The 27,378-nt window shown below is 44.2% G+C and overlaps 1 protein-coding gene across 1 annotated transcript; it reads left to right on the top strand.

Annotated features, from left to right (window-relative positions):
- Positions 1–8,267: 8,267 nt before the first annotated feature.
- LOC139370158 (retinol dehydrogenase 8-like) lies at positions 8,268–26,539 on the top strand. Its single transcript, XM_071109484.1, has 6 exons — positions 8,268–8,418; positions 20,393–20,554; positions 23,892–24,071; positions 25,278–25,371; positions 25,589–25,772; positions 26,077–26,539. The coding sequence occupies exons 1-6, from the start codon at positions 8,313–8,315 to the stop codon at positions 26,305–26,307; spliced, it is 957 nt and encodes a 318-aa protein (XP_070965585.1). The 5' UTR covers positions 8,268–8,312; the 3' UTR covers positions 26,308–26,539.
- Positions 26,540–27,378: the final 839 nt, after the last annotated feature.

Genomic DNA, 27,378 nt, shown 5'->3' with positions numbered 1-27,378 from the left:
GTGTTGGAGTCGTACCTGGCCATGCTTTCATGAGTGAACAGGGAGTACAGGAGGGGATTGATCACGCACCCCTCAGGGGCTCCTGTGGTGAGGATCAGCGTGGCGGATGTGTTGTTACCTACCCTTACCACCTGGGGGCAGCCCGTCAGGAAGTCCAGGATCCAGTTGCAGAGGGAGGTGTTTAGTTCCAAGGTCCTAAGTTTAGTGATGAGCTTTGAGGGCACTGTGGTGCTGAACGTTGAGCTGTAGTCAAGGAACAGCGTTCTCACATAGGTGTTCCTTTTGTCCAGGTGGGAAAGGGCAGTGTTGAGTGCAATAGAAATTGCATCACCTGTGGATCTGTTGGGGCGGTATGTAAATTGGAGTGGGCTTAGGGTTTCTGGGATAATGGTTTTGATGTGAGCCATGACCAGCCTTTCAAAGCACTTCATGGCTACAGACGTGAGTGCTACGGGTTGGTAGTCATTTAGGCAGGTTACCTTAATGTTCTTGGGCACAGGGACTTTGGTGGTCTGCTTGAAACATGTTGGTATTACAGACTCAGCCAGGGACAGGTTGAAAATGTCAGTGAGGACACTTGCCAGTTGGTCAGCGCATGCTTGGAGAACACGTCCTGGTAATCCGTCTGGCCCTGCGGATTTGTGAATGTTGATCTGTTTAAGGCAGTGTTCAGAATTTCAGATGACTGACGTGCCCAAAATAAACTGCCTGTTACCCAGAAGCTCTGATATGCATATAATTGGTAGCATTGGATAGAAAACACTCTGAAGTTTTTCCAAAACTGTTTAAATAATGTCTGTGAGTGTCACGTCCTGACCTTAGTTCCTTTTTTATGTCTCTGTTTTAGTTTGGTCAGGGAGTGAGTTGGGGTGGGCATTCTAGGTTTTTGTTCTAGGTTTTGTATTTCTGTGTTTGGCCTGGTATGGTTCCCAATCAGAGGCAGCTGTCGATCGTTGTCTCTGATTGGGAAGCATACTTAGGTAGCCTGTTTTCCCACTATGACCTCGGCCGTCTTTCTCCTTCCTCTTGTAACGGAGCTAGTGAATAGTATGAATAACCACACGTTAGATACCTAAAGATTTGAGCTAGTCAATGCCTTGGCTTAAACTCAGTGAACTGAGTCTTCTAACGCCTAGGGCTTTAACTCTGTATGCTTCCATAGTCATGTGGATTACAGGAGACTTGGGTTCCCTTATATGGGAACAAGATAACCTCTCTAATGTGACACATCTGTTCTTAACTCAGGATTCACTTCCAGGTTGGCAAACTGTCTAAAGCTGACATTGAGACCTGTGAGTTGGTTTTGATCGTTTCTCAATGCTTTAGTAAATGTACACTGATTATTTTTTGGAGCTCAAATCATCAAATGTTATACTCTCTCTTTATTTTCCTCCTCTGCAGATGTCTGCCTGCCTGCCTGCCTGCATGCCTGCCTGCCTGCCTGCCTGCCTGCCTGCCTGCCTGCATGCCTGCCTGTCCGCCTGCCAGCCTGCCTGCCTGCCCGCCCGCCCGCCCGTCCGTCCGTCCGTCCGTCTGTCTGTCTGTCTAACTCTCTAGATATTTCTATCCCTCCCTCTTTCCCTCTCACTCACACTTTAACACCCACAGGCTTCTGTCCCAAATGGCGCCCTATCCCTCATTGGGTTCCTGGTCTAAAGTAGTGCACTACACTATATTATAGGGTGCATTAGGTCCTGGTCTAAAGTAGGGCGCTACACTATATTATAGGGTGCATTGGGTCCTGGTAAAAAGTAGGGCACTACACTATATTATAGGGTGCATTGGGTCCTGGTAAAAAGTAGGGCACTACACTGTATTATAGGGTGCATTGGGTCCTGGTCTAAAGTAGGGCACTACACTATATTATAGGGTGCATTGGGTCCTGGTCTAAAGTAGGGTGCATCGGGTCCTGGTCTAAAGTAGGGCACTACACAGGGAAAAGGGTGCCATTTTGGACACAGGCACATAAACATGTTGAGATGTGATACCCAGCAGGTATCCAGGACCCAGCAGGTATCCAGGACCCAGAAGGTATCCAGGTGACACACACTTTACCCCTTTCCCTGCTGTAGATATAGTTCCAAGGTGCCCTGCCCTCCTCCCTCAGGTAGGACGTTTTCTGTGTGTGTGTGTCTGTGTCTGTGTCTGTGTGTCTGTGTGTGTGTCTGTGTGTGTGTCTGTGTGTGTGTGTGTGTCTGTGTCTGTGTCTGTGTCTGTGTGTGTGTGTGTGTGTGTGTGTGTGTGTGTGTGTGTGTGTGTGTGTGTGTGTGTGTGTGTGTGTGTGTGTGTGTGTGTGTGTGCATATTCGTCTTGTCAATAAAATATGTGTAGAAATAAAATACATTTCAATCGATTGAATCAATCTAATCAATGGTGGACATGCAAGATGGCCGCCTCCATGCACTTATGTCTCGTTTGCTAAATTTGTCGTATCTTGTTATAAGCTACTATCTGCATGAGCACAGTTTAGGCCTACGTGATCTCAAGACGCTGGCAATATAAAAATAAATGGGATAAAGTTGATTGTGTTGTTTGGTTGTTTTGAAAACTGTGGTCCCGTAGGCCTAGTTCTAAAACGATGACGTCATATCTGTATTCTGACATCTCTCTAAACATAAGCAGAGAGGAAGAGGCAAAGCGAGAGGGTTTACTCTCGTCAAAATCTATCCATGATAAGCAGATCGCCAGCCTTCCCGCCTTTGGGACAACAACTCCCATTGTTAGGACAGAGACAAGACCATCTAGTCATTATTGAGTGTCTTACTTTGACTTTCTGTTTTCCTCTGTAATGAGATACCTAGGCCACAAGGTGGCGCCAAACATCAGTCCTTTCACCATAGCTTCACTGCAAGGATCAACTGGAGATACTGTAAGAGGTGTCTGAGCAGTTTTCGTCTAATATAAAGATCTGAAAGTGATTAATAAAAGTGGTCTGAAAAAGTAGCAGGTTAAAATGTATTAAAAACACAAGATACATTCAGATAAAATAAAAAACAACCGGAAAAGCAATGCCTAAATGTTTAACCTAGACAAACATATTAATATATTACATCATTAAACAGTAACCCAACTCAACCCAACTCAGCGCAACTTTGGTTTTATAAGTGGGGGGGGGACATAATTATTATTATTTATCCAGTCGGATAAACACTCCAAACAGCCTGCCCGAATGCTCGGAGGCAGTATCACATTCCAATGATAAAACTGGGGAGGACAAAAATACAATGTCCCCCCCCTGTCCCCAGCGAAAGTTGCGCCCCTACCTGAGCAACCTAATAGGTATTCTAACCAGGCAGTGATGAGCACAATTTGTTCAAAGATAACGGTTTATTTTATTTAGGTAAGTTTATGTTATCAGCATTATTACTAATTTTAAAAAGTTGTAATTAAAAAAATGTAAAACTACTTTGTTGTAACAATAAAAACAAATATGATTAATTGTATTCGCAATCAGTGTCTCCTAAAATCTTCCATGTTTCATCGTGTAGGCAGCATTCTGTTCTGTAAACTCAGGGTGTTTCATCGTGTAGGCAGCATTCTGTTCTGTAAACTCAGGGTGTTTCATAGTGTAGGCAGCATACTGTTCTGTAAACTCAGGGTGTTTCATAGTGTAGGCAGCATACTGTTCTGTAAACTCAGGGTGTTTCATAGTGTAGGCAGCATACTGTTCTGTAAACTCAGGGTTTTTCATTGTGTAGGCAGCATACTGTTCTGTAAACTCAGGGTGTTTCATCGTGTAGGCAGCATACTGTTCTGTAAACTCAGGGTGTTTCATCGTGTAGGCAGCATACTGTTCTGTAAACTCAGGGTGTTTCATCGTGTAGGCAGCATACTGTTCTGTAAACTCAGGGTGTTTCATCGTGTAGGCAGCATACTGTTCTGTAAACTCAGGGTTTTTCATCGTGTAGGCAGCATACTGTTCTGTAAACTCAGGGTGTTTCATCGTGTAGGCAGCATTCTGTTCTGTAAACTCAGGGTGTTTCATAGTGTAGGCAGCATTCTGTTCTGTAAACTCAGGGTGTTTCATAGTGTAGGCAGCATTCTGTTCTGTAAACTCAGGGTGTTTCATAGTGTAGGCAGCATACTGTTCTGTTAAACTCAGGGTGTTTCATAATGTAGGCAGCATTCTGTTCTGTAAACTCAGGGTGTTTCATAGTGTAGGCAGCATTCTGTTCTGTAAACTCAGGGTGTTTCATAGTGTAGGCAGCATTCTGTTCTGTAAACTCAGGGTGTTTCATAGTGTAGGCAGCATACTGTTCTGTAAACTCAGGGTGTTTCATAGTGTAGGCAGCATTCTGTTCTGTAAACTCAGGGTGTTTCATAGTGTAGGCAGCATTCTGTTCTGTAAACTCAGGGTGTTTCATAGTGTAGGCAGCATACTGTTCTGTTAAACTCAGGGTGTTTCATAATGTAGGCAGCATACTGTTCTGTAAACTCAGGGTGTTTCATAGTGTAGGCAGCATTCTGTTCTGTAAACTCAGGGTGTTTCATAGTGTAGGCAGCATTCTGTTCTGTAAACTCAGGGTGTTTCATAGTGTAGGCAGCATACTGTTCTGTTAAACTCAGGGTGTTTCATAATGTAGGCAGCATTCTGTTCTGTAAACTCAGGGTGTTTCATCGTGTAGGCAGCATACTGTTCTGTTAAACTCAGGGTGTTTCATAATGTAGGCAGCATACTGTTCTGTTAAACTCTGGGTGTTTCATCGTGTAGGCAGCATTCTGTTCTGTAAACTCAGGTTGTTTCATCGTGTAGGCAGCATTCTGTTCTGTAAACTCAGGGTGTTTCGTAGTGTAGGCAGCATACTGTTCTGTAAACTCAGGGTGTTTCATAGTGTAGGCAGCATACTGTTCTGTAAACTCAGGGTGTTTCATAGTGTAGGCAGCATACTGTTCTGTAAACTCAGGGTGTTTCATAGTGTAGGCAGCATACTGTTCTGTAAACTCAGGGTGTTTCTCAATATGCATACTACCGTACTTCACACTCTCATGCTACAGTACGTGTGCATTCTCCGATCACATTCTCTTGAGTACATTCTTGTGAGGACGAGAGTGTGGGGAATGCATAAAGCAAAACATTTGAGAAATATTCGCACCTCCCCTACTGTATTACCTTGTGCTTCCCCTCCTCATTCACTGAAACCTCCAGCCAGAACAACGGCAGCAAAGCAAACATTTTACTTCATAATTATCAGCTAGATGTGTGAATCGTAATAATCTAGCTAGCCAGCTAGTTAAACAGGCTACAATTACCTAAATCAAATATTATACTAGATATATTTCAATTTTTCGTGGGTAGCTAGCTAACAATTCTGTGTGGCTATCTGGCTAGCTAACAGTACTAGTAGCTAGCTAACAATTATGTGTGGCAATCTGGCTAGCTAGTACAGTACTAGTAGCTAGCTAACAATTCTTTGTGGCTATCTGGCTAGCTAACAGTACTAGTAGCTAGCTAACAATTATTTGTGGCTATCTGGCTAGCTAACAGTACTAGTAGCTAGCTAACAATTATGTGTGGCTATCTGGCTAGCTAGTACAGTACTAGTAGCTAGCTAACAATTCTTTGTGGCTATCTGGCTAGCTAACAGTACTAGTAGCTAGCTAACAATTATTTGTGGCTATCTGGCTAGCTAGTACAGTACTAGTAGCTAGCTAACAATTATTTGTGGCTATCTGGCTAGCTAGTACAGTACTAGTAGCTAGCTAACAATTATTTGTGGCTATCTGGCTAGCTAACAGTACTAGTAGCTAGCTAACAATTCTTTGTGGCTATCTGGCTAGCTAGTACAGTACTAGTAGCTAGCTAACAATTCTTTGTGGCTATCTGGCTAGCTAACAGTACTAGTAGCTAGCTAACAATTATTTGTGGCTATCTGGCTAGCTAGTACAGTACTAGTAGCTAGCTAACAATTCTTTGTGGCTATCTGGCTAGCTAGTACAGTACTAGTAGCTAGCTAACAATTATTTGTGGCTATCTGGCTAGCTAACAGTACTAGTAGCTAGCTAACAATTCTTTGTGGCTATCTGGCTAGCTAGTACAGTACTAGTAGCTAGCTAACAATTCTTTGTGGCTATCTGGCTAGCTAACAGTACTAGTAGCTAGCCAGTTAGCCCTATTGACTTACAGTGGTGGAAAAAGTACCCAATTGTCATACTTGAGTAAAAGTAAAGATCCCTTAATAGAAAATGACTCAAGTAAAAGTCACCCAGTAAAATACTACTTGAGTAAAAGTCTAAAAGTATTTGTTTTTTAAATATACTTAAGTATCAAAAGTAAAAGTAAAAATCATTTAAAATTCCTTATATTAAGAAAACCAGACGGCACATTTCAAATCAAATCAAATTGTATTTGTCATGTGCGCCGAATACAACAGGTGTAGTAGACATTACAGTGAAATGCTGAATACAACAGGTGTAGTAGACCTTACAGTGAAATGCTGAATACAACAGGTGTAGTAGACCTTACAGTGAAATGCTGAATACAACAGGTGTAGTAGACCTTACAGTGAAATACTGAATACAACAGGTGTAGTAGACCTTACAGTGAAATGCTGAATACAACAGGTGTAGTAGACCTTACAGTGAAATGCTGAATACAACAGGTGTAGTAGACCTTACAGTGAAATGCTGACTTACAAGCCCATAAACCAACCATTTATTTGAGACGTTTTGTTTTTATTGACGGATAACCAACGGCACACTCCAACACTCAGACATAATTTACAAACAAAGCATTTGTGTTTAGTGAGTCCGCCAGATCAGAGGCAGTAGGGATGACCACAGATCTTCTCATGATAAGTGAGTGAATTGGACCATTTTCCTGTCAAAATGTAACAAGTACTTTTGGATGTCAGTGAAAATGTATGGAGTAAAAAGTACATTATTTTATTTAGGAATGTAGTGAAGTAAAAGTCAAAGTTGGCAATACTATAAATAGTAAAGTAACGTACAGATACACAAAAAAATGACTTATTAAGTAGTACTTTAAAGTATTTTTTTACCTAAAAGTACTTCACATCACTGTTGACTTATTATGGGCTATCTACAGTACATATGCAGGTAAACATGCCAAAATTAACACAGCGTGTATGTATTAACTTATCAAGATAACAAGGTAACTAACTTATGAGATGTGACGAGGCAACATTTCATTCTGAAGTCGGAGTGTATTTCACTTGCTTCAGCTCACATAATGGCCGCCATTGATTTCATGACATTTTTCATTTTGTTTTTTTTACATGTTTGCGTCATATTTCGCGTCATACTTTCCGTTCAAACTTACATCATGTATGCTTCAAAATATGCACAATCGGAGAATGCATTCGAGAAGCGCCCTCCGTGCTCCGTTTCGTATACTTTAATTGGGACTCATACGTCGACTCTTCTGTTCTCCAATGTGCGTGCTTGAAGCAGGGTGGTTGGTATACATGATGAGAAACACCCGTTCTTTATCCACCAGAGTAGCACCTGTTGGTAGTTTTCCCTTACCGTTAGTTTTCCCTTACCAATGATACGTAGCCTAGTCCAGACATGGGCAACTATGATGAGGCTGGCCTCAAATAATCTGAACTCATCATGAGGGCCCGCCATTAACCCCCACCCGTCCCCCAAGTTATTTTGTTGTAATTCTACACATTTTGCAATGGGGTGTAGAGAAAATGCTGTGAGTTTAAAGCAAGTTTGCTGAAATTCGAAACATTTTGCCATAGGGTGGAGAGAGATGTTTACAGTTGTTACTGTAATATCTGAGTGAAATTGACTAACAAAATCAATGGGGGAGCCCCCAGGTGGTAATTTGGCCATGATTACTACAAGTTTAAATAGCTGGCTACTAGACTAATTTACCAAGCTAAAACATGTTCGCTGACATGGGCTAACTGAGTGACTATCAGTGATTGAAATAACGAGAAAAACTGCTAATGTGCAAACGAATTTGAAACTGTACCTTGTCTATTCTACTAGTCTAACTCGCAACCGTAAACAACAGACGGAGGAGGGGTCCCGGGGGAGGTCCCCGTCCCTGGCCTAGTCATTACTGTTCTACCGAGCCCAACGGATGAGGCGGGGAGGCCACACCAGGTGATCAACCGACAGTGTGGCCTACGGGTTAGATAATCTTCGCGCAGGTCTGTGCTGTCCATGTGACTCTGGAGCGCGGTGTGTGTTTGTGTGCGTGTTATCCGCTTACAGTGGCTCTCAACGCAAAGCCCCTGTCATCTTGCTCGCGCTGCTGCTTGCTCATTCCCGATGTGCCAACTGGAGAGAGAAGAGAATTTAGTTGTTTGAACCGTTAAGGGGAAAACGTTAGGAGAGCCATGGCGAACCCAGGACAAAAAGTGGTGCTAATCACCGGTTGCTCCTCCGGGATCGGGCTGAGGATGGCGGTGATGCTCGCTAAGGACGAGAAACAGCGCTATCACGGTAAGAGAGTAACCTCCAGGGCCTTCAGGAAGTATTCACACACCCTTTGACTTGTTTCTCATGTGTTACAGCCTGCGTTTAAAATGTATACCGTTTAGATGTTTGGTCACTGGCCTACACACAATATCCCATAGTGTCAAAGTGGAATTATGTATTTTTAAATTGTTACAAATTAATACAAAAAAGTGAATAGATCAAGTGTCTTGGGTCAATAAGTGTTCAGTCCCTTTGTTACATCAACCCTAAATAAGTTCAGGAGTAAACATGTGCTTAACAAGTCACATAATAAGTTGCATGGACTCACTCTGTGTGCAATAAGTGTTCAGTCCCTTTGTTACATCAACCCTAAATAAGTTCAGGAGTAAACATGTGCTTAACAAGTCACATAATAAGTTGCATGGACTCACTCTGTGTGCAATAAGTGTTCAGTCCCTTTGTTACATCAACCCTAAATAAGTTCAGGAGTAAAAATGTGCTTAACAAGTCACATAATAAATTGCATGGACTCACTCTGTGTGCTATAAAAGTGTTTATCATGATTTTTTAAAATAAATCCCTCATTACCTGTAAAGTGCCTCAGTCGAGCAGTGAATTTCAAACACAGATTCAACCACAAATGAATTCACCCTTCAGCAGGACAATAACCGATAGCCAAGGCCAAATCTACGCTGGATTTGTTTCCCAAGAAGACAGGGAATGATGCTGAGTGGCTGAATCACAGTTTCCACTTAAACCTATGGCAAGACCTGAAAATGGTTGCCTAGCAATGATCATAAACCAATTTGACAGCCCTTGAAGAATTTAGAAAATAACAATGTGCAAATGTTGCACAATCCAGGCATGGAAAGCTCTTAGAGATTTACCCAGAAACACTCACAGCTGTAATCGCTGCCAAAGATGCTTCGACAAAGTGTTGATCAGGGGTGAGAATAATTATGTAAATTAGATGTTTCTGTATTTAATTTTCGATAAATATGCAACATTTTTCTCAAAACATGTTTTCACTTTGTGACTATGGCGTATTGTGTGTAAATGGGTGAGAGCGAGAAGAAAAAAAAGATTGAACCCATTTTGAATTCAGGCTGTAACACAGAAAAATGTGTGTGTGTGTGTGTGTGTGTGTGTGTGTGTCTGGTGTACAGCAGCCTAATGGTGACGATGCTGTTAGTAGGTTAAGTCCAAATAGTCAGAAATATTGGGTTATAAAAACCTGTAGTCTATGATTTATCTCCATAAAAAACATGATTTATGGTTAAAAGTAGTGCACTATGTAGGGAATAGGGTGCACTATGTAGGGAATAGGGTGCACTATGTAGGGAATAGGGTGCACTATGTAGGGAATAGGGTGCACTATGTAGGGAATAGGGTGCACTATGTAGGGAATAGGGTGGACTATGTAGGGAATAGGGTGGACTATGTAGGGCAGGGGTGTCAAAGTCAAATGGACGGAGGGCCAAATAAAAAAATCAGCTACAAGACGAGGGCCGGACTGTTTGAATGTTCATTGAAAAAATTTTAAATGACGCATATAGTCTAGTGAACCTAATTGAACCTACTGAAAACCTAACAAATATATTACAATATGATCAGATAAATAAAGCAATATTTTCTTATGGCTCTGTCAGTAATCTTTAATTTTCAACAGACACAAAAGACAAATTTCCTTTATATAAATATCCCCATAACATGAACATTAAATGAAAGAAACCGGTATTCAAGGCACCATCAGTAGACTATATTTTCTATTTTAGCAAAAGTGGGCTAAATTTACTTCAAAGAAAAAACAATAATAGCAATTTTCTATCATCCACTCAACTGAAATATTTTTAAAATATAATTGGATTGAAATACAAAAAAATAAAGTGCAAAAATCTATTAATCAAAAACAACACTTTGTTTAAGGAGAAGTAACATGCAGTGAAAACAAATATTAAATTTTAACTTTTAAACTTGAACTGAGTAAAAACTCTAAATATGTGATTGCACAGTAATGTTCACTTGTTTGAGGTTGAGGGTGATACTTGGTGGTGTCCCATCTTTTCCACAAGTTCATCAATGTTCGGGGTAAGGCTCTGAGCTGAAGAAATCCTCAGAATTGAGTGGAGGTGTTCAGCAGTAAGTCGACTTCTGTGTGATGTTTTGTTCAGGTTCATCAAAGAAAACAGTTGTTCACACAGGTATGTGCTGCCAAACATAGACAACGTTTGAGCAGCCTGGATGCGCAGCTGGGGCATTGTGCCGGGGAGGAAACGGGCGAACTCCGCAGCACCCACTGCCGCATATTTTGCCCTCAGTGCATCATTGCATTGGAGGTCAATCAACTCCATTTGGAGGTTTGGTGGTGAGCTTTCCACGTCAACAGCAAATGGGTTACCGAGCAGTTCCAACCTGCTTTTTTGTGCTTCAAAGTCAGCAAATCGGCGTCGAAAGTCAGCGGCAAGCATACCTATTTTATCAGCCAACTGTGTGCTCGGGAACGCACTGGTAGAGAGCTTCTCTTTCATGGTCTGGCAGCTGGGAAAGTGGCTCAAATTTTCTTTCCGCATCTGCGTCTCCCACAGAGTCAGTTTGGTTTTAAATGCCTTCACTGTACTGTACATATCAGAGATGACACGATCCCGACCCTGCAGCTGCAAGTTTATTGCATTCAGATGACTCGTAATGTCACACAGAAAAGCCATTTCACACAGAAACATTTTGTCTCGGAGTTGTGTTGTGTCTTTCCCTTTGCTGTCCAAGAACAGACAAATCTCCTCACGAAGCTCGAAACATCTTTGAAGCACCTTTCCCTGGCTTAGCCATCGCACCTCTGTGTGATAAGGCAAATCACCATGCTCCGTTTCTAACTCCGTCAGAAATGCCTTGAACTGGCGGTGATTCAAACCTTTGGCTCTGATAAAGTTAACTGTGCGCGTGATGATGCTCATTACATGCTCCATTTTCAAGGCTTTACCGCACAACGCTTCCTGGTGTATGATACAATGATAAGCTGTCAGCTCACCTGTCGCGTTTTCCTCTTGCATCTTTTCCCGTATCTTCGCCACCAGTCCGCTCCTGTGTCCACACATCGCAGGTGCTCCGTCGGTTGTCAAACCCACGAGTTTTTCCCAAGGCAGCTCCATCTCATTTACACATCTTGACACCTCTTCATACAAATCATGCCCCGTAGTTGTGCCATGCATAGGACGTAAAGCCAAAAACTCCTCTGTCACGCTTAGGTTGGAGTCCACTCCGCGGATGAAAATTGACAACTGGGCAATGTCAGAAATGTCGGTGCTCTCATCCACAGCCAAGGAATATGCAATAAAATCTTTTCCCTTTTTCACAAGCTGCTCTTTTAGATTGATGGACAACTGGTCTACTCTCTCGGCAATGGTGTTTCTGCTCAGACTCACATTTAAAAAGAGTTGCCTTTTTTCTGGGCAAACTTCGTCACAAACTTTAATCATGCAGTTTTTGATGAAATCCCCCTCCGTAAATGGCCGGGCTGATTTAGCGATCTCTTCTGCCAAAATAAAACTGGCCTTGACAGCAGCCTGGCCTTGTGATTTGGCTTTTTTGAACAGAGCCTGTCGAGATTTGAGGCCTCGTTTTAATTCCTCTGCCTTTTGTAGCCTTTGTTCCATGTCCATATTCTTGTTTTTGTCCGCGTGTTTCGTTTCATAATGTCGTCTCAGATTATACTCTTTCAGTACCGCCACACTTTCTCCACACAGAAGACACACAGGTTTTCCAGCTACCTTCGTGAACATATACTCCGACTCCCACCTTGTTTGAAACCCCCGGTTCTCAGTATCCACCTTCCGTTTTGCCATTTTTGATGGGTATCTGAAAGTTAATTTTACTGTGATGCTGACGACTGCTGTGCCAATAAATATTGAAATGAAGCAGCCTACTGCTCGGTGCGTCACCTTTGCATTGTGGGAAATGTAGTATTGGTGCGTGTAAAAGATCTGCGGGCTGCCGGCTTGCTGCGGGCCGGTTCTAATAATAAATCAAGATCATCCCAGGGGCCGTAAAAAACCTTCTTGCGGGCCGGATGTGGCCCGCGGGCCTTGACTCTGACATATGTGATGTAGGGGATAGGGTGGACTATGTAGGGAATAGGGTGCCATGTGACACTAACACAGCAGGTTCCAACACTTACACAGCAGGTTCCAACACTTACACAGCAGGTTTCAACACAGCAGGTTCCAACACTTACACAGCAGGTTCCAACACTTACACAGCAGGTTCCAACACTTACACAGCAGGTTCCAACACTTACACAGCAGGTTTCAGCACAGCAGGTTCCAACACTTACACAGCAGGTTCCAACACTTACACAGCAGGTTCCAACACTTACACAGCAGGTTCCAACACTTACACAGCAGGTTTCAACACAGCAGGTTCCAACACTTACACAGCAGGTTCCAACACTTACACAGCAGGTTCCAACACTTACACAGCAGGTTCCAACACTTACACAGCAGGTTCCAACACTTACACAGCAGGTTTCAACACAGCAGGTTCCAACACTTACACAGCAGGTTCCAACACTTACACAGCAGGTTTCAGCACAGCAGGTTCCAACACTTACACAGCAGGTTCCAACACTTACACAGCAGGTTCCAACACTTACACAGCAGGTTCCAACACTTACACAGCAGGTTTCAGCACAGCAGGTTTCAGCACTTACACAGCCAGTTATAACACTTACACAGCAGGTTATAACACTTACACAGCAGGTTCCAACACTTACACAGCAGGTTATAACACTTACACAGCAGGTTCCAACACTTACACAGCAGGTTTCAGCACTTACACAGCAGGTTCCAACACTTACACAGCAAGTTCCAACACTTACACAGCAGGTTCCAACACTTACACAGCAGGTTATAACACTTACACAGCAGGTTCCAACACTTACACAGCAGGTTCCAACACTTACACAGCAGGTTCCAACACTTACACAGCAGGTTCCAACACTTGCACAGCAGGTTAACACTTACACAGCAGGTTTCAACACTTACACAGCAGGTTCCAGAACGTACACAGCAGGTTCCAGAACGTACACAGCAGGTTCCAACACTTACACAGCAGGTTCCAACACTTACACAGCAGGTTCCAACACTTACACAGCAGGTTTCAGCACTTACACAGCAGGTTCCAACACTTACACAGCAAGTTCCAACACTTACACAGCAGGTTATAACACTTACACAGCAGGTTCCAACACTTACACAGCAGGTTCCAACACTTACACAGCAGGTTCCAACACTTACACAGCAGGTTCCAACACTTGCACAGCAGGTTAACACTTACACAGCAGGTTTCAACACTTACACAGCAGGTTCCAGAACGTACACAGCAGGTTCCAGAACGTACACAGCAGGTTCCAACACTTACACAGCAGGTTCCAACACTTACACAGCAGGTTCCAACACTTACACAGCAGGTTCCAACACTTACACAGCAGGTTCCAACACTTACACAGCAGGTTCCAACACTTACACAGCAGGTTCCAACACTTACACAGCAGGGTTACATGATTGTCCGTGTATGTACAGTACCAGTCAACAGTTTGGACATTCCAGGGTTTTTCTTTATTTTTACTATGTTCTACATTGTAGAATAATAGATAAGACATCAAAACTATGAAATAACACATATGGAATCATGTAGTCACCAAAAAAGTGTTAAACAAATCAAAATATATTTTCTGTTTGAGATTGTTCAAATTAGCCACCCGTTGCCTTGATGACAGCTTTGCACACTCTTAACCTTCTGGGAGTGTCTGTGTGTGGCAACGTTCTGCTTTACTACAACCCCTGCTAAAGACTCACACACACACAACACACATCAACTACATAGCAGGTTATAACACTGGTACACAACATACATCAACTACATAGCCGGTTATAACACTGGTACACAACACACATCACTTACATAGCCGGTTATAACACTGGTAAACAACACACATCAACTACATAGCAGGTTATAACACTGGTACACAACACACATCAACTACATAGCAGGTTATAACACTGGTACACAACACACATCAACTACATAGCAGGTTATAACACTGGTACACAACACACATCACTTACATAGCAGGTTATAACACTGGTACACAACACACATCACTTACATAGCAGGTTATAACACTGGTACACAACATACATCACTTACATAGCAGGTTATAACACTGGTACACAACATACTAGAGGTAGACCGATTATGATTTTTCAACGCCAATACCGATTATTGGAGGACCAAAAAAGCCGATACCGATTAAATCGGCCAATTTTTATATTTTATTTGTAATAATGACAATTACAACAATACTGAATGAACACTTATTTTAACATAATATAATACATCCATCAAATCAATTTAGCCTCAAATAAATAACGAAACTTTAAATGTGGTTTAAATAATGCAAAAACAAAGTTTTGGAGAAGAAAGTAAAAGTGCAATATGTGCCATGTAAGAAAGCTAACGTTTCAGTTCCTTGCTCAGAACATGAGAACATATGAAAGCTGGTGGTTCCTTTTAACATGAGTCTTCAATATTCCCAGGTAAGAAGTTTTAGGTTGTAGTTATTATAGGAATTATAGGACTATTTCTCTCTATACCATTTGTATTTCACAAACCTTTGACTATTGGATGTTCTTATAGGCACTTTAGTATTGCCAGTGTAACAGTATAGCTTCCGTCCTTCTCCTCGCCCCAACCTGGGCTCGAACCAGGAACACATCGACAACAGCCACCCTCGAAGCAGCGTTACCCATCGCTCCACAAAAGCCACGGCCCTTGCAGAGCAAGGGGAACAACTACTCCAAGTCTCAGAGCGAGTGACGATTGAAACGCTATTAGCTCGCCCCCCGCTAACTAGCTAGTCATTTCATATCGGTTACACCAGCCTGATCTCGGTAGTTGATTGGCTTGAAGTCATAAACAGCGCAATGCTTGAAGCATTGTGAAGAGCTGCTGGCAAAACGCATGAAATTGCTGTTAGAATGAATGCTTATGAGCCTGCTGCTACCTACCACCGCTCAGTCAGACTGCTCTATAAAATCATAGACTTAATTATAACATAATAACACACAGAAATACGAGCCGTAGGTCATTAATATGGTCAAATCCGGAAACTATCATCTCGAAAACAAAATGTTTATTCTTTCACTGAAATACGGAACTGTATTTTATCTAACGGGTGGCATCCATCAGTCTAAATATTCCTGTTACATTACACAACCTTCAATGTTATGTCATAATTACGTAAAATTCTAGAAAATTAGTTCGCAACGAGCCAAGCGGCCCAAACTGTTGCATATACCCTGACTCTGTGTGCAATGAACGCAAGAGAAGTGACACAATTTCACCTGGTTAATATTGCCTGCTAACCTGGATTTCTGTTAGCTTAATATGCAGGTTTAAAAATATATACTTGTGTATTGATTTTAAGAAAGGCAATGATGTTTATGGTTAGATACACATTGGAGCAACGATACGCACCGCATCGATTATATACAACGCAGGACACGCTAAATAAACTAGTAATATCATCAACCATGTGTAGTTAACTAGTGATTATGATTGATTGATTGTTCTTTATAAGAAAAGTATAATGCTAGCTAGCAACTTACCTTGGCTTACTGCATTCGCGTAACAGGCTCGTGGAATGCAATGTAAGGCAGGTGAGTAGAGTGTTGGACTAGTTAACCGTAAGGTTGCAAGATTGAATCCCCGAGCTGACAAGGTAAAAATCTGTTGTTCTGCCCCTGAACAAGGCAGTTAACCCGCTGTTCCTCGGTAGACCATCATTGTAAATAAGAATTTGTTCTTAACTGACTTGCCTAGTTAAATAAAGGTGTAAAACAAAAAACATCTGCCAAATCGGTGTCCAAAACTACCCTAATTAATCGGTCAACCTCTATAACATACATCACTTACATAGCAGGTTATAACACTGGTACACAACATACATCACTTACATAGCAGGTTATAACACTGGTACACAACATACATCACTTACATAGCAGGTTATAACACTGGTACACAACATACATCACTTACATAGCAGGTTATAACACTGGTAAACAACATACGTCACTTACATAGCAGTTTATAACACTGGTACACAACACACATCACTTACATAGCAGGTTATAACACTGGTACACAACATACATCACTTACATAGCAGGTTATAACACTGGTACACAACATACATCAACTACATAGCAGTTTATAACACTGGTACACAACATACATCACTTACATAGCAGGTTATAACACTGGTAAACAACATACATCACTTACATAGCAGGTTATAACACATAGCATGGTTACATGATTGTCTGTCTGCAGTCTGGGCTATGTAAGGCTCTGTGTATGTAAGAGTGTGTATATAAGAGTGTGTGCGTAAGAGTGTGTGCGTAAGAGTGTGTGCGTAAGAGTGTGTGCGTAAGAGTGTGTGCGTAAGAGTGTGTCTGCAGTCTGGGCTATGTAAGGCTCTGTGTATGTAAGAGTGTGTGTGTGTAAATTACACATCATGGTTATTATGTCTCATCCCTGCTTAACCTGAGACCAATCAGTAAGGAGTAGTAGCATTACCACTGCTCTCAGTGTCCTAATGCCTGGTGGATAATACCTAAACCTCCAGGAGGGGCCCTGCCTGGGCCGCTTACTGCCCCACTTAGAGGCCTCATCCTGGGCCGCGGGCGAGCCAGAGGGTGGGGTGGGATGGGTATTCTTGGTGCTGTCGGGTGAGTGCTAACGCTAAGCTAGCCCCATAATAAGATCAGCCCACAGTGCCAGGGCTAAATCAGACAGCAGACACGTGAGGTACAGGTAGTTCAGGGCCGTCTGGCTGCTGTCTATAGAACAGTAAAACACAGTGGTTTTTAATCCTGGTTCTGAGGGGCGAACATGTTCATGTTTTAATCCTGGTTCTGAAGGGCGAACATGTTCATGTTTTAATCCTGGTTCTGAGGGGAGAACATGTTCATGTTTTAATCCTTAACACTAGTCAGTTGAATCTCGCTGATCAACACATCGTTAAACCTTTCATTAGTGGAATCAGGTCTGCGTTACTCAGAACCGTGTGGTATAAGGTAGGGACATATAGATGAGTAGTATAGGATAGTACAGGATACTCAGAACCATGTGGTATATATTAACCTGTACAGGGCTAATTGTCATGTATATAGTAGTATAGGATAGTACAGGATACTCAGAACCATGTGGTATATATTAACCTGTACAGGGCTAATTGTTATGTATATAGTAGTATAGGATATTATAGGATACTCAGAACCATGTGGTACACACAGTTAGATGTCGACCAGCGGTACGCAACCTGTGGTCCGTGGACTGGCGCCGGCCCCTGGGATGATACTGAGCGGTCCATCAGATAGTTAACTGACAGTGATTTAGTTATACGGGGCGGCAGGTACTGTCGGTTCGAATCCCGGGGTCTGACGGGACCCGGGAGTTGCTGGAATCAAATCCTAGATGCCATTGCCTGTCGTTGTGCAAGGCACTTAAAACCCCCACAACTGCTCCACGGGCGCCCAGTGTGGCAGCCCCCTGCTCTAACCTCTCCAACCTGTATACAGGTGTCCTATCTTAATTTGATCACTCTGTTTTCGCAGAGGATTTTCCTGCACAGCAGAAAATTCTTAATTTGATATTTTTGGGGGGCTTCTAAAGTTCGTAATTTCCACTGTAAAATCTCTGAATGTATCAACCCTACAAACATGTCTATTAATCAGAATCCACATAATAATTAAAATGTCCTGTTGCTGCAGGATTGTTTTCCTGCTGTGAGAAACTAGGCAAATTAAAATGTAACATCTTTGTGTCTTTCAGAGGGGTTGGGATCATTTGGGTTTGACCTTGCATACAGATGGTGAATAAAATGATTGCCATAATTTGATGTAGCTAAACGGTCCTTGGACATCAACTCATCCTCCTTCCTTCTCTCTAACCTTAAGGCTACCTGCCAATTACCTTCTCCCTGAATATGAACAGCTTAATGTGCTACAAGTAGAGACCGACCTGGAAAAGGTCTCCATAAAGAAGGGGAGGGGAGGGGGAAGGTCTCCATAAAGAGGGAGAGGGGGAAGGTCTCCATAAAGAAGGAGAGGGGGAAGGTCTCCATAAAGAGGGAGAGGGGAGAGGGGGAAGGTCTCCATAAAGAGGGAGAGGGGGAAGGTCTCCATAAAGAAGGAGAGGGGAGGGGGAAGGTCTCCATAAAGAGGGAGAGGGGGAGAGGGGGAAGGTCTCCATAAAGAGGGAGAGGGGGAGAGGGGGAAGGTCTCCATAAAGAGGGAGAGGGGGAAGGTCTCCATAAAGAGGGAGAGGGGGAGAGGGGGAAGGTCTCCATAAAGAGGGAGAGGGGGAGAGGGGGAAGGTCTCCATAAAGAAGGGGAGGGGAGGGGGAAGGTCTCCATAAAGAGGGAGAGGGGAGAGGGGGAAGGTCTCCATAAAGAGGGAGAGGGGGAAGGTCTCCATAAAGAGGGAGAGGGGGAGAGGGGGAAGGTCTCCATAAAGAGGGAGAGGGGGAGAGGGGGAAGGTCTCCATAAAGAAGGGGAGGGGAGGGGGAAGGTCTCCATAAAGAGGGAGAGGGGAGAGGGGGAAGGTCTCCATAAAGAAGGGGAGGGGAGGGGGAAGGTCTCGAGGGAGAGGGGGAGAGGGGGAAGGTCTCCATAAAGAAGGGGAGGGGAGGGGGAAGGTCTCCATAAAGAGGGAGATGGGAGAGGGGGAAGGTCTCCATAAAGAGGGAGAGGGGGAAGGTCTCCATAAAGAGGGAGAGGGGGAAGGTCTCCATAAAGAGGGAGAGGGGGAAGGTCTCCATAAAGAGGGAGAGGGGGAAGGTCTCCATAAAGAGGGAGAGGGGGAAGGTCTCCATAAAGAAGGAGAGGGGGAAGGTCTCCATAAAGAGGGAGAGGGGGAAGGTCTCCATAAAGAGGGAGAGGGGGAAGGTCTCCATAAAGAGGGAGAAGGGGAAGGAAGGAAAGGGAGGGAGAAGGAAGGAAAGGGGGAGGGAGGAGGAGGGGGAGGGGGAAGGAAGGAGGAGGGGGAGGGAGGAGGAGGGGGAGGGGGGAGGAAGGAGGAGGGGGAGGGACGAGGAGGGGGAGGGGGAAGGAAGGAGGAGGGGGAGGGGGAAGGAAGGAGGGGAGAGAGGTGAGAAATAGCTACAAGGATTAACAATAGCCAGCTAGAAAGTAAATTCAGTCCTTTGGGAATATGATGATTATTATTATCATAATGTCTTATAGAATGTGGTTTCCCCCGCTCTTTCCTCTCCTCACCTCCTCACCTCTCAACATACACATTCCACACACACAATAGAAAACCCCACCCATCCACACTCACTCAAATAATATAAACATTCCATACTCAAACATGCACTTACATGCAGGGTTTGTAACTTCTGTCTAACACCAATGTATTACACACACTTACGTGCTCAAACACACACAGAGACACACACACACACACAGACACACACACAGTGTAATTTCTGTTTACTCATTATCAGGTTTAATCCAGTGAACTCTGTTTGACCCTATTCTTTCTCTCTCTCTCTCTCTCTCTCTCCTCTCTCCTCTCCCCTCTCCCCTCTCCCCTCTCTCTCCCTCCCAATCTCTCCCTCTCCCCTCTCTCTCCCACCCCTCTCTCCTCTCTCTCTCCCACCCCCTCTCCACTCTCTCCTCTCTCTCTCCCACCCCCTCTCCTCTCTCCTCTCCTCTCTCCCACCCCCTCTCCTCTCTCTCTCTCCCCTCTCCTCTCTCCCACCCCCTCCCCTCTCTCCCTCCCACCCCCTCTCTCCCCTCTCCTCTCCTCTCTCTCCCCTCTCTCCTCTCTCTCTCTCCTCTCTCTCTCCCAACCCCTCTCTCCTCTCTCTCCCCTCTCTCCCAACACCTCTCTCCCCTCTCCCCCACCCTCTCTCTCTCCCCTCTCCTCTCTCTCCAGTCATTGCCACCATGCGAGACCTGAAGCGTAAAGACAAGCTGGTGGAGGCAGCAGGTGATGCGTACGGGAAGAGCCTCTCTCTAGCTGTGTTGGACGTGTGTACGGACGAGTCAGTCAAACAGTGTATCGACGGAATCAAGGACAGACATGTGGACGTACTCAGTAAGGAACAACCTGTGTGATCTATGGACTTCTCTGAAGGCGTCCCAAATGGCACCCTATTCTCTACGTTCTCAGGAAGGAACAACCTTTGTTTTTATGACGCAAGGCAACACACCAAAATCTATAAACCAGAGCCATCTAGGTGCCATCTAGGACACTGTCAAGGTCTAAAATACTATGTACTGTCGTAGGTTCTCAACTATACAACACACATCTCCCTCCATCCTGACTTTAACCATTAGGGATAAACCATGCAAAACTGACCTCAGTTCAGATCATAGTTCATTGAGAGACTGGAGAGGCCACAGTAAAACTGACCTCAGTTCAGATCATAGTTCATTGAGAGACTGGAGAGGCCACAGTAAAACTGACCTCAGTTCAGATCATAGTTCATTGAGAGACTGGAGAGGCCACAGTAAAACTGACCTCAGTTCAGATCATAGTTCATTGAGAGACTGGAGAGGCCACAGTAAAACTGACCTCAGTTCAGATCATAGTTCATTGAGAGACTGGAGAGGCCACAGTAAAACTGACCTCAGTTCAGGGGCCATATGTATGAAGCGTCTCAGACTAGGAGTGCTGATCTAGGATCAGGTCCCCCCCCTGTCAATGTAGTCTTATTCATTGTGTTCTAGAAGGCAACATTTATCCTAGATCATCGCTCCTTAGATGCTTGATGTATACCAGGGGTACTCAACTACTCAGTGGTGTAAAGTACTTAATAAGTATAAATACTTTAAAGTACTACTTAAGTAGTTTTTTGGGGTATCTGTACTTTACTTTATTATTCATTTGTTTCACAACTTTTACTTCATTACCAAAGAAAATAATGTATTTTTTACTCCGTACATTTTCCCTGACACCCAAAAGTACTCGTTACATGTTGAATGCTTAGCAGGACAGGAAAATTGTCTAATTCACCCAGTTATCAAGAGAACATGGTCATCCCTACTGCCTCTGATCTGGCTGACTCACTAAACAGAGAACATGGTCATCCCTACTGCCTCTGATCTGGCTGACTCACTAAACAGAGAACATGGTCATCCCTACTGCCTCTGATCTGGCTGACTCACTAAACACACGTTTTGTTTGTAAGTTATGTTTGAGTGTTGGAGTGTCGGAGTGTTGGAGTGTCGGAGTGTCGGAGTGTCGGAGTGTTGGAGTGTTGGAGTGTTGGAGTGTCAGAGTGGTGGAGTGTCGGAGTGGTGGAGTGTCGGAGTGTCGGAGTGTCGGAGTGGTGGAGTGTCGGAGTGTCGGAGTGTTGGAGTGTGCCCCTGGCCCCTGGCTATCTGTAAAGAAAAAATAAATGGTCCCATCTGGTTTGCTTAATATAAGGAATTTGAAATTATTTATACTTTTACGTTTGATACAGTAGTATATTTGAGCAATTACATTTACTTTTGATACTTAAGTATATTTAAAACCAAATACTTTTAGACTTTTACTCAAGTAGTATTTTACTGGGTGATTTTACTTTCTATTAAGGTATCTTTACTTTTACTCAAGCATGACAACTGGGTACTTTATCCACCACTGACTGTGAGTATCCACTGCAACTACTATTTGAGAAGGTCCGGGCACACACATTTCCTAGGTGGCAAAGGTCCTAGGTGGCCAAGGTCCTAGATGGCAAAGGTCCTAGGTGGCAAAGGTTCTAGGTGGCCAAGGTCCTAGGTGGCAAAGGTCCTAGGTGGCAAAGGTCCTAGGTGGCAAAGGTCCTAGGTGGCAAAGGTCCTAGATGGCAAAGGTCCTAGGTTACATAGGTCCTAGGTGGCAAAGGTCCTAGGTGGCAAAGGTCCTAGGTGGCAAAGGTCCTAGGTTACATAGGTCCTAGATGGCAAAGGTCCTAGGTGGCAAAGGTCCTAGGTGGCAAAGGTCCTAGGTGGCAAAGGTCCTAGGTGGCAAAGGTCCTAGGTGGCAAAGGTCCTAGGTGGCAAAGGTCCTAGGTGGCAAAGGTCCTAGATGGCAAAGGGATATTGTGATTCATCAGCCTGGTGCATTCTACTATTACAACTCTCAACAGCAGTAAGTTGAAAGCCCGACTGAGTTCCTAAAAAGTAGGGACCCGCAGTACGCATTTACCCCTTTCTGGACCGCGGTCCGCCAGTTGAGTATGGCTGATATGTACTATACAGGCCCTGGTCAGAGACTGGGATAAAGCCTGGTTATAACTCAGTGTAGTGACAGACTGGGATAAAGCCTGGTTATAACTCAGTGTAGTGAGAGCCTGGGATAAAGCCTGGTTATAACTCAGTGTAGTGAGAGCCTGGGATAAAGCCTGGTTATAACTCAGTGTAGTGAGAGCCTGGGATAAAGCCTGGTTATAACTCAGTGTAGTGAGAGACTGGGATAAAGCCTGGTTATAACTCAGTGTAGTGAGAGACTGGGATAAAGCCTGGTTATAACTCAGTGTAGTGAGAGCCTGGGATAAAGCCTGGTTATAACTCAGTGTAGTGAGAGACTGGGATAAAGCCTGGTTATAACTCAGTGTAGTGAGAGACTGGGATAAAGCCTGGTTATAACTCAGTGTAGTGAGAGACTGGGATAAAGCCTGGTTATAAGTTAGTGTAGTGGGAGACTGGGCTAAAAGCCTGGTTATTACTCAGTGTAGTGAGAGACTGGGATAAAGCCTGGTTATAACTCAGTGTAGTGAGAGACTGGGATAAAGCCTGGTTATAACTCAGTGTAGTGAGAGACTGGGATAAAGCCTGGTTATAACTCAGTGTAGTGAGAGACTGGGATAAAGCCTGGTTATAACTCAGTGTAGTGAGAGACTGGGATAAAGCCTGGTTATAACTCAGTGTAGTGAGAGACCGGGATAAAGCCTTAGGTTATACTGCCACCCGGTGGTGACTATTGGAACACAACTGAAGAGACGAGAGTGCTCTGATCACCTATGTGAACAGGGGTGTCACTCTTTCCTTCTGGTTTCCCTATTCCTTCCTCTCTCTTCACCCTCACCCTCTCTACATCTTTTCTCTCTCTCCCCCTCCTTCTCCCTCTCACCTCTCTCTCCCCATCCTTCTCCTTTCCACTCTTTCCCACGTATCTCGCCCCCTCTTTCTCCCTCTCATCCCTCTCTCCCACTCCTTCTCTCTTCCACTCCCTCCCACCTCTCTCTCCCTCTCCCTCCCTCCCACCTCTCTCTCCCTCTCCCCCTCCCTCCCTCCCACCTCTCTCTCCCTCTCATCCCTCTCTCCCACTCCTTCTCTCTTCCACTCCCTCCCCCCTCCTTCTCCCATCCACTCCCTCCCACCTCTCTCTCTCTCCCCCCCTCCTTCTCCCATCCTCCTCCCTCCCTCCCACCTCTCCTCTCCCTCCTCCTCTCTCTCTCTAGTTAATAATGCAGGTATAGGTCTGGTGGGACCGGTGGAAAGCATCAGTATAGCTGAGATGAAGAGTGTGTTTGAGACCAACTTCTTCGGTGTGATCCGGATGATCAAGGAGGTGATGCCAGATATGAAGAAGAGGAAGGGAGGACACATCATAGTGGTCAGCAGTGTCATGGGACTACAGGGTATGGAACTATACTTTATTGATTGATTGATTGATTGATTGATTGATTGGCTGATGTGAAAAAGAGGAGGGGATACACATCATAGTGGTCCAAGCGATATGTGGCAAATGTCATATGTTCACTTTTTAATAAAAGCACGAAACTCGGTACACTTGTACAGTTTGAGGCCCTGAACATTTTCAGATATGGAGGCATTGCAAAAACGCCTCCTGGCAGCCGTGGCGGCCATTTTAACGTTCTGCCACAGTCGGACAGTGTGTTTTCTTGTCCTATCTGCTGAACCAGACATGAATACACAGAAAAGGTGATGCCTACATCTACGTTTTGATGGTGAAGGATGACAATGGTTCCGTGTACAACATCATAAACGGTTGAGAAGATGATATAATGGTGGACGGTATGTAACGGTGAAGGATGACAATGGTTCCGTGTACAACATCATAAACGGTTGAGAAGATGATATAATGGTGGACTTGTATGTAACGGTGAAGGATGACAGTGGTTCCGTGTACAACATCATAAACGGTTGAGAAGATGATATAATGGTGGACGGTATGTAACGGTGAAGGATGACAGTGGTTCCGTGTACGACATCATAAACGGTTGAGAAGATGATATAATGCTGGACGGTATGTAACGGTGAAGGATGACAGTGGTTCCGTGTACGACATCATAAACGGTTGAGAAGATGATATAATGCTGGACGGTATGTAACGGTGAAGGATGACAGTGGTTCCGTGTACAACATGATAAACGGTTGAGAAGATGATATAATGGTGGACTTGTATGTAACGGTGAAGGATGACAGTGGTTCCGTGTACGACATCATAAACAGTTGAGAATATGATATAATGGTGGACTTGTATGTAACGGTGAAGGATGACAGTGGTTCCGTGTACGACATCATAAACAGTTGAGAATATGATATAATGGTGGACTTGTATGTAACGGTGAAGGATGACAGTGGTTCCGTGTACAACATCATAAACGGTTGAGAATATGATATAATGGTGGACTTGTATGTAACGGTGAAGCCATGTGAAGAAATTCAATGTAAAATCGCCTGTTTCATAGACTATTATGTCTGTTGTTCATTTGAAAATTGGATGAAACTCATTTCTTTATGGGGTGTTTTTTGTACATAATGCTTGTGAACAGATGTAGTAGTAGTGGGGATCCTGGTGAAATAGTGCTCTCTGATCTCAGGTGTGGTGTTTAATGACGTGTATGCTGCCTCTAAATTTGCCATGGAAGGGTTTTGTGAGTGTCTGGCTGTACAGCTGCTCAAGTTTAACGTCACGTGAGTCTCTCTAACACAGATGTTTTCCTAAATTAATGGCTTTATTTTTTACATTTAATATGTATATTTTGTCGGGGATGGACCAATTAAAACATACGATTAAAAATATGATCTCTCTTCTCTCCTTCTCCCCCTCTTTCTTTTCTCTCTCCTTCCCCCTTTCTTTTCTCTCTCCTTCCCCCCCTCTCCCTCCTCTCTCTCCTCTTCCTCCCCCTAGTATGTCTATGATAGAGCCAGGCCCGGTCCATACAGAGTTTGAATCGAAGATGATTCAGGACGTCCGTCAGAAAGAGTTCCCTGGGGCCGATGCCGATACCGTCAACTACTTTAAAAACGTCTACCTGCCGTCCTCCGTCGACATCTTTGAGACGCTAGGACAGACCCCCGATGACATCGCCAGGGTTAGTCCACCTGCTTGAGTGTGTGTCTGGCCTACCCTCTCTCTACTCTCTCTCTACTCTCTCTCTCTCTCTCTCTCTCTCTAGCTCTCTACACTCTCTCTCCCTCCCTCTGTCTCTCTACTCTCTCCCTCTGTCTCTACTACCCTCTCTCCACTCTCTCTCTCCTCTCTCCCTCTATTTTTTTCTCTCTCTCTCCACCTGTCTTTCTCTCCCTTTCCTCCCCCAGCAGTGCACCAACTAGTCTCTCTCTCCTTCTCTTCCACCCCCAGCAGTGCACTAACTAGTCTCTCTCACTCTCCTGTAGTGTACTAAGAAGGTGATTGAGCAGGGCAGTTCTGCACGGTTCCGGAACCTTACCAACCCGCTGTACACGCCCATCGTGGCACTGAAGTATGCAGATGAGACGGGCGGCCTGTCGGTGCACGCCTTCTACCATATGTTGTTCAACCTGGGGCCCCTGATGCACGTTAGCATGAAGGCTATGCAGTACCTGACCTGTGGATGTCTACGCTCCAGGACCATCTCCCCTAACTAGACACACACACACACACACACACACACACACACACACACACACACACACACACAGAGACACACGAGCATGCAGAGACAACACACACATAGACACACATAGGCACACGGAGGCACACAGTGACACACACACACACACTAGTATGCAGTACCTGACCTGTGGATGTCTGCGCTCCAGAACCATCTCACCCAACACACACGGAGGGTCAAGACACACACTCACACGGAGAGTCAAGACACACACACACACAGAGAGTCAAGACACACACAGAGAGTCAAGACACACACACACGCACAGAGAGTCAAGACACACACTCACACGGAGAGTCAAGACACACTCACACGGAGAGTCAAAACACACGAAGAGTCAAGACACACACTCACACGGAGGGTCAAGACACACACTCACACGGAGGGTCAAGACACACACTCACACGGAGGGTCAAGACACACACTCACACGGAGGGTCAAGACACACACTCACACGGAGGGTCAAGACACACACTCACACGGAGGGTCAAGACACACACTCACACGGAGAGTCAAGACACACACTCACACAGAGAGTCAAGACACACACTCACACAGAGAGTCAAGACACACACTCACACGGAGAGTCAAGACACACACTGTAAAGACAAACCCCCCCTGCAGTTTTAAAGTGTTCCTCCCTCTGTGAGCTGCCATACTTTGTACTGTTTGTTTTGATAGAAGCAGGACCTACAGATGTTGAAATGTAACCTCTCTGTCTGTCTAACATAGACTATGTATGTATAGACACTATCTTGTGTGTAATATATGTCATTTTGAATAGAATGGATCGGCTCTATTTTGACATTAAAAGCTATTTCTACCTTCTTGAGAAGTCCATGATTTATGTTGGTACAATAATATGACATTCCATTACTGTTGTCATGTTCCTTAATTATGGTTTTGGGGAATTATTCAGAATATCTGTTTTGGTCGTTAAGATATAATATATTTGTATGATTATTCAACCTGAAAGAAAAGACATCAGTGAAGTTGAGATGAATGCAATGTGTAGTCGTTCCGTTAAACCACAAGATGACACTGT

This window comes from Oncorhynchus clarkii, chromosome 17, assembly GCF_045791955.1.
Source record: "Oncorhynchus clarkii lewisi isolate Uvic-CL-2024 chromosome 17, UVic_Ocla_1.0, whole genome shotgun sequence".
Lineage (NCBI taxonomy): Eukaryota > Metazoa > Chordata > Actinopteri > Salmoniformes > Salmonidae > Oncorhynchus > Oncorhynchus clarkii.
Note: the sequence above shows the minus strand (reverse complement) of the source record. Positions and strands in the feature narration are given on the sequence as shown.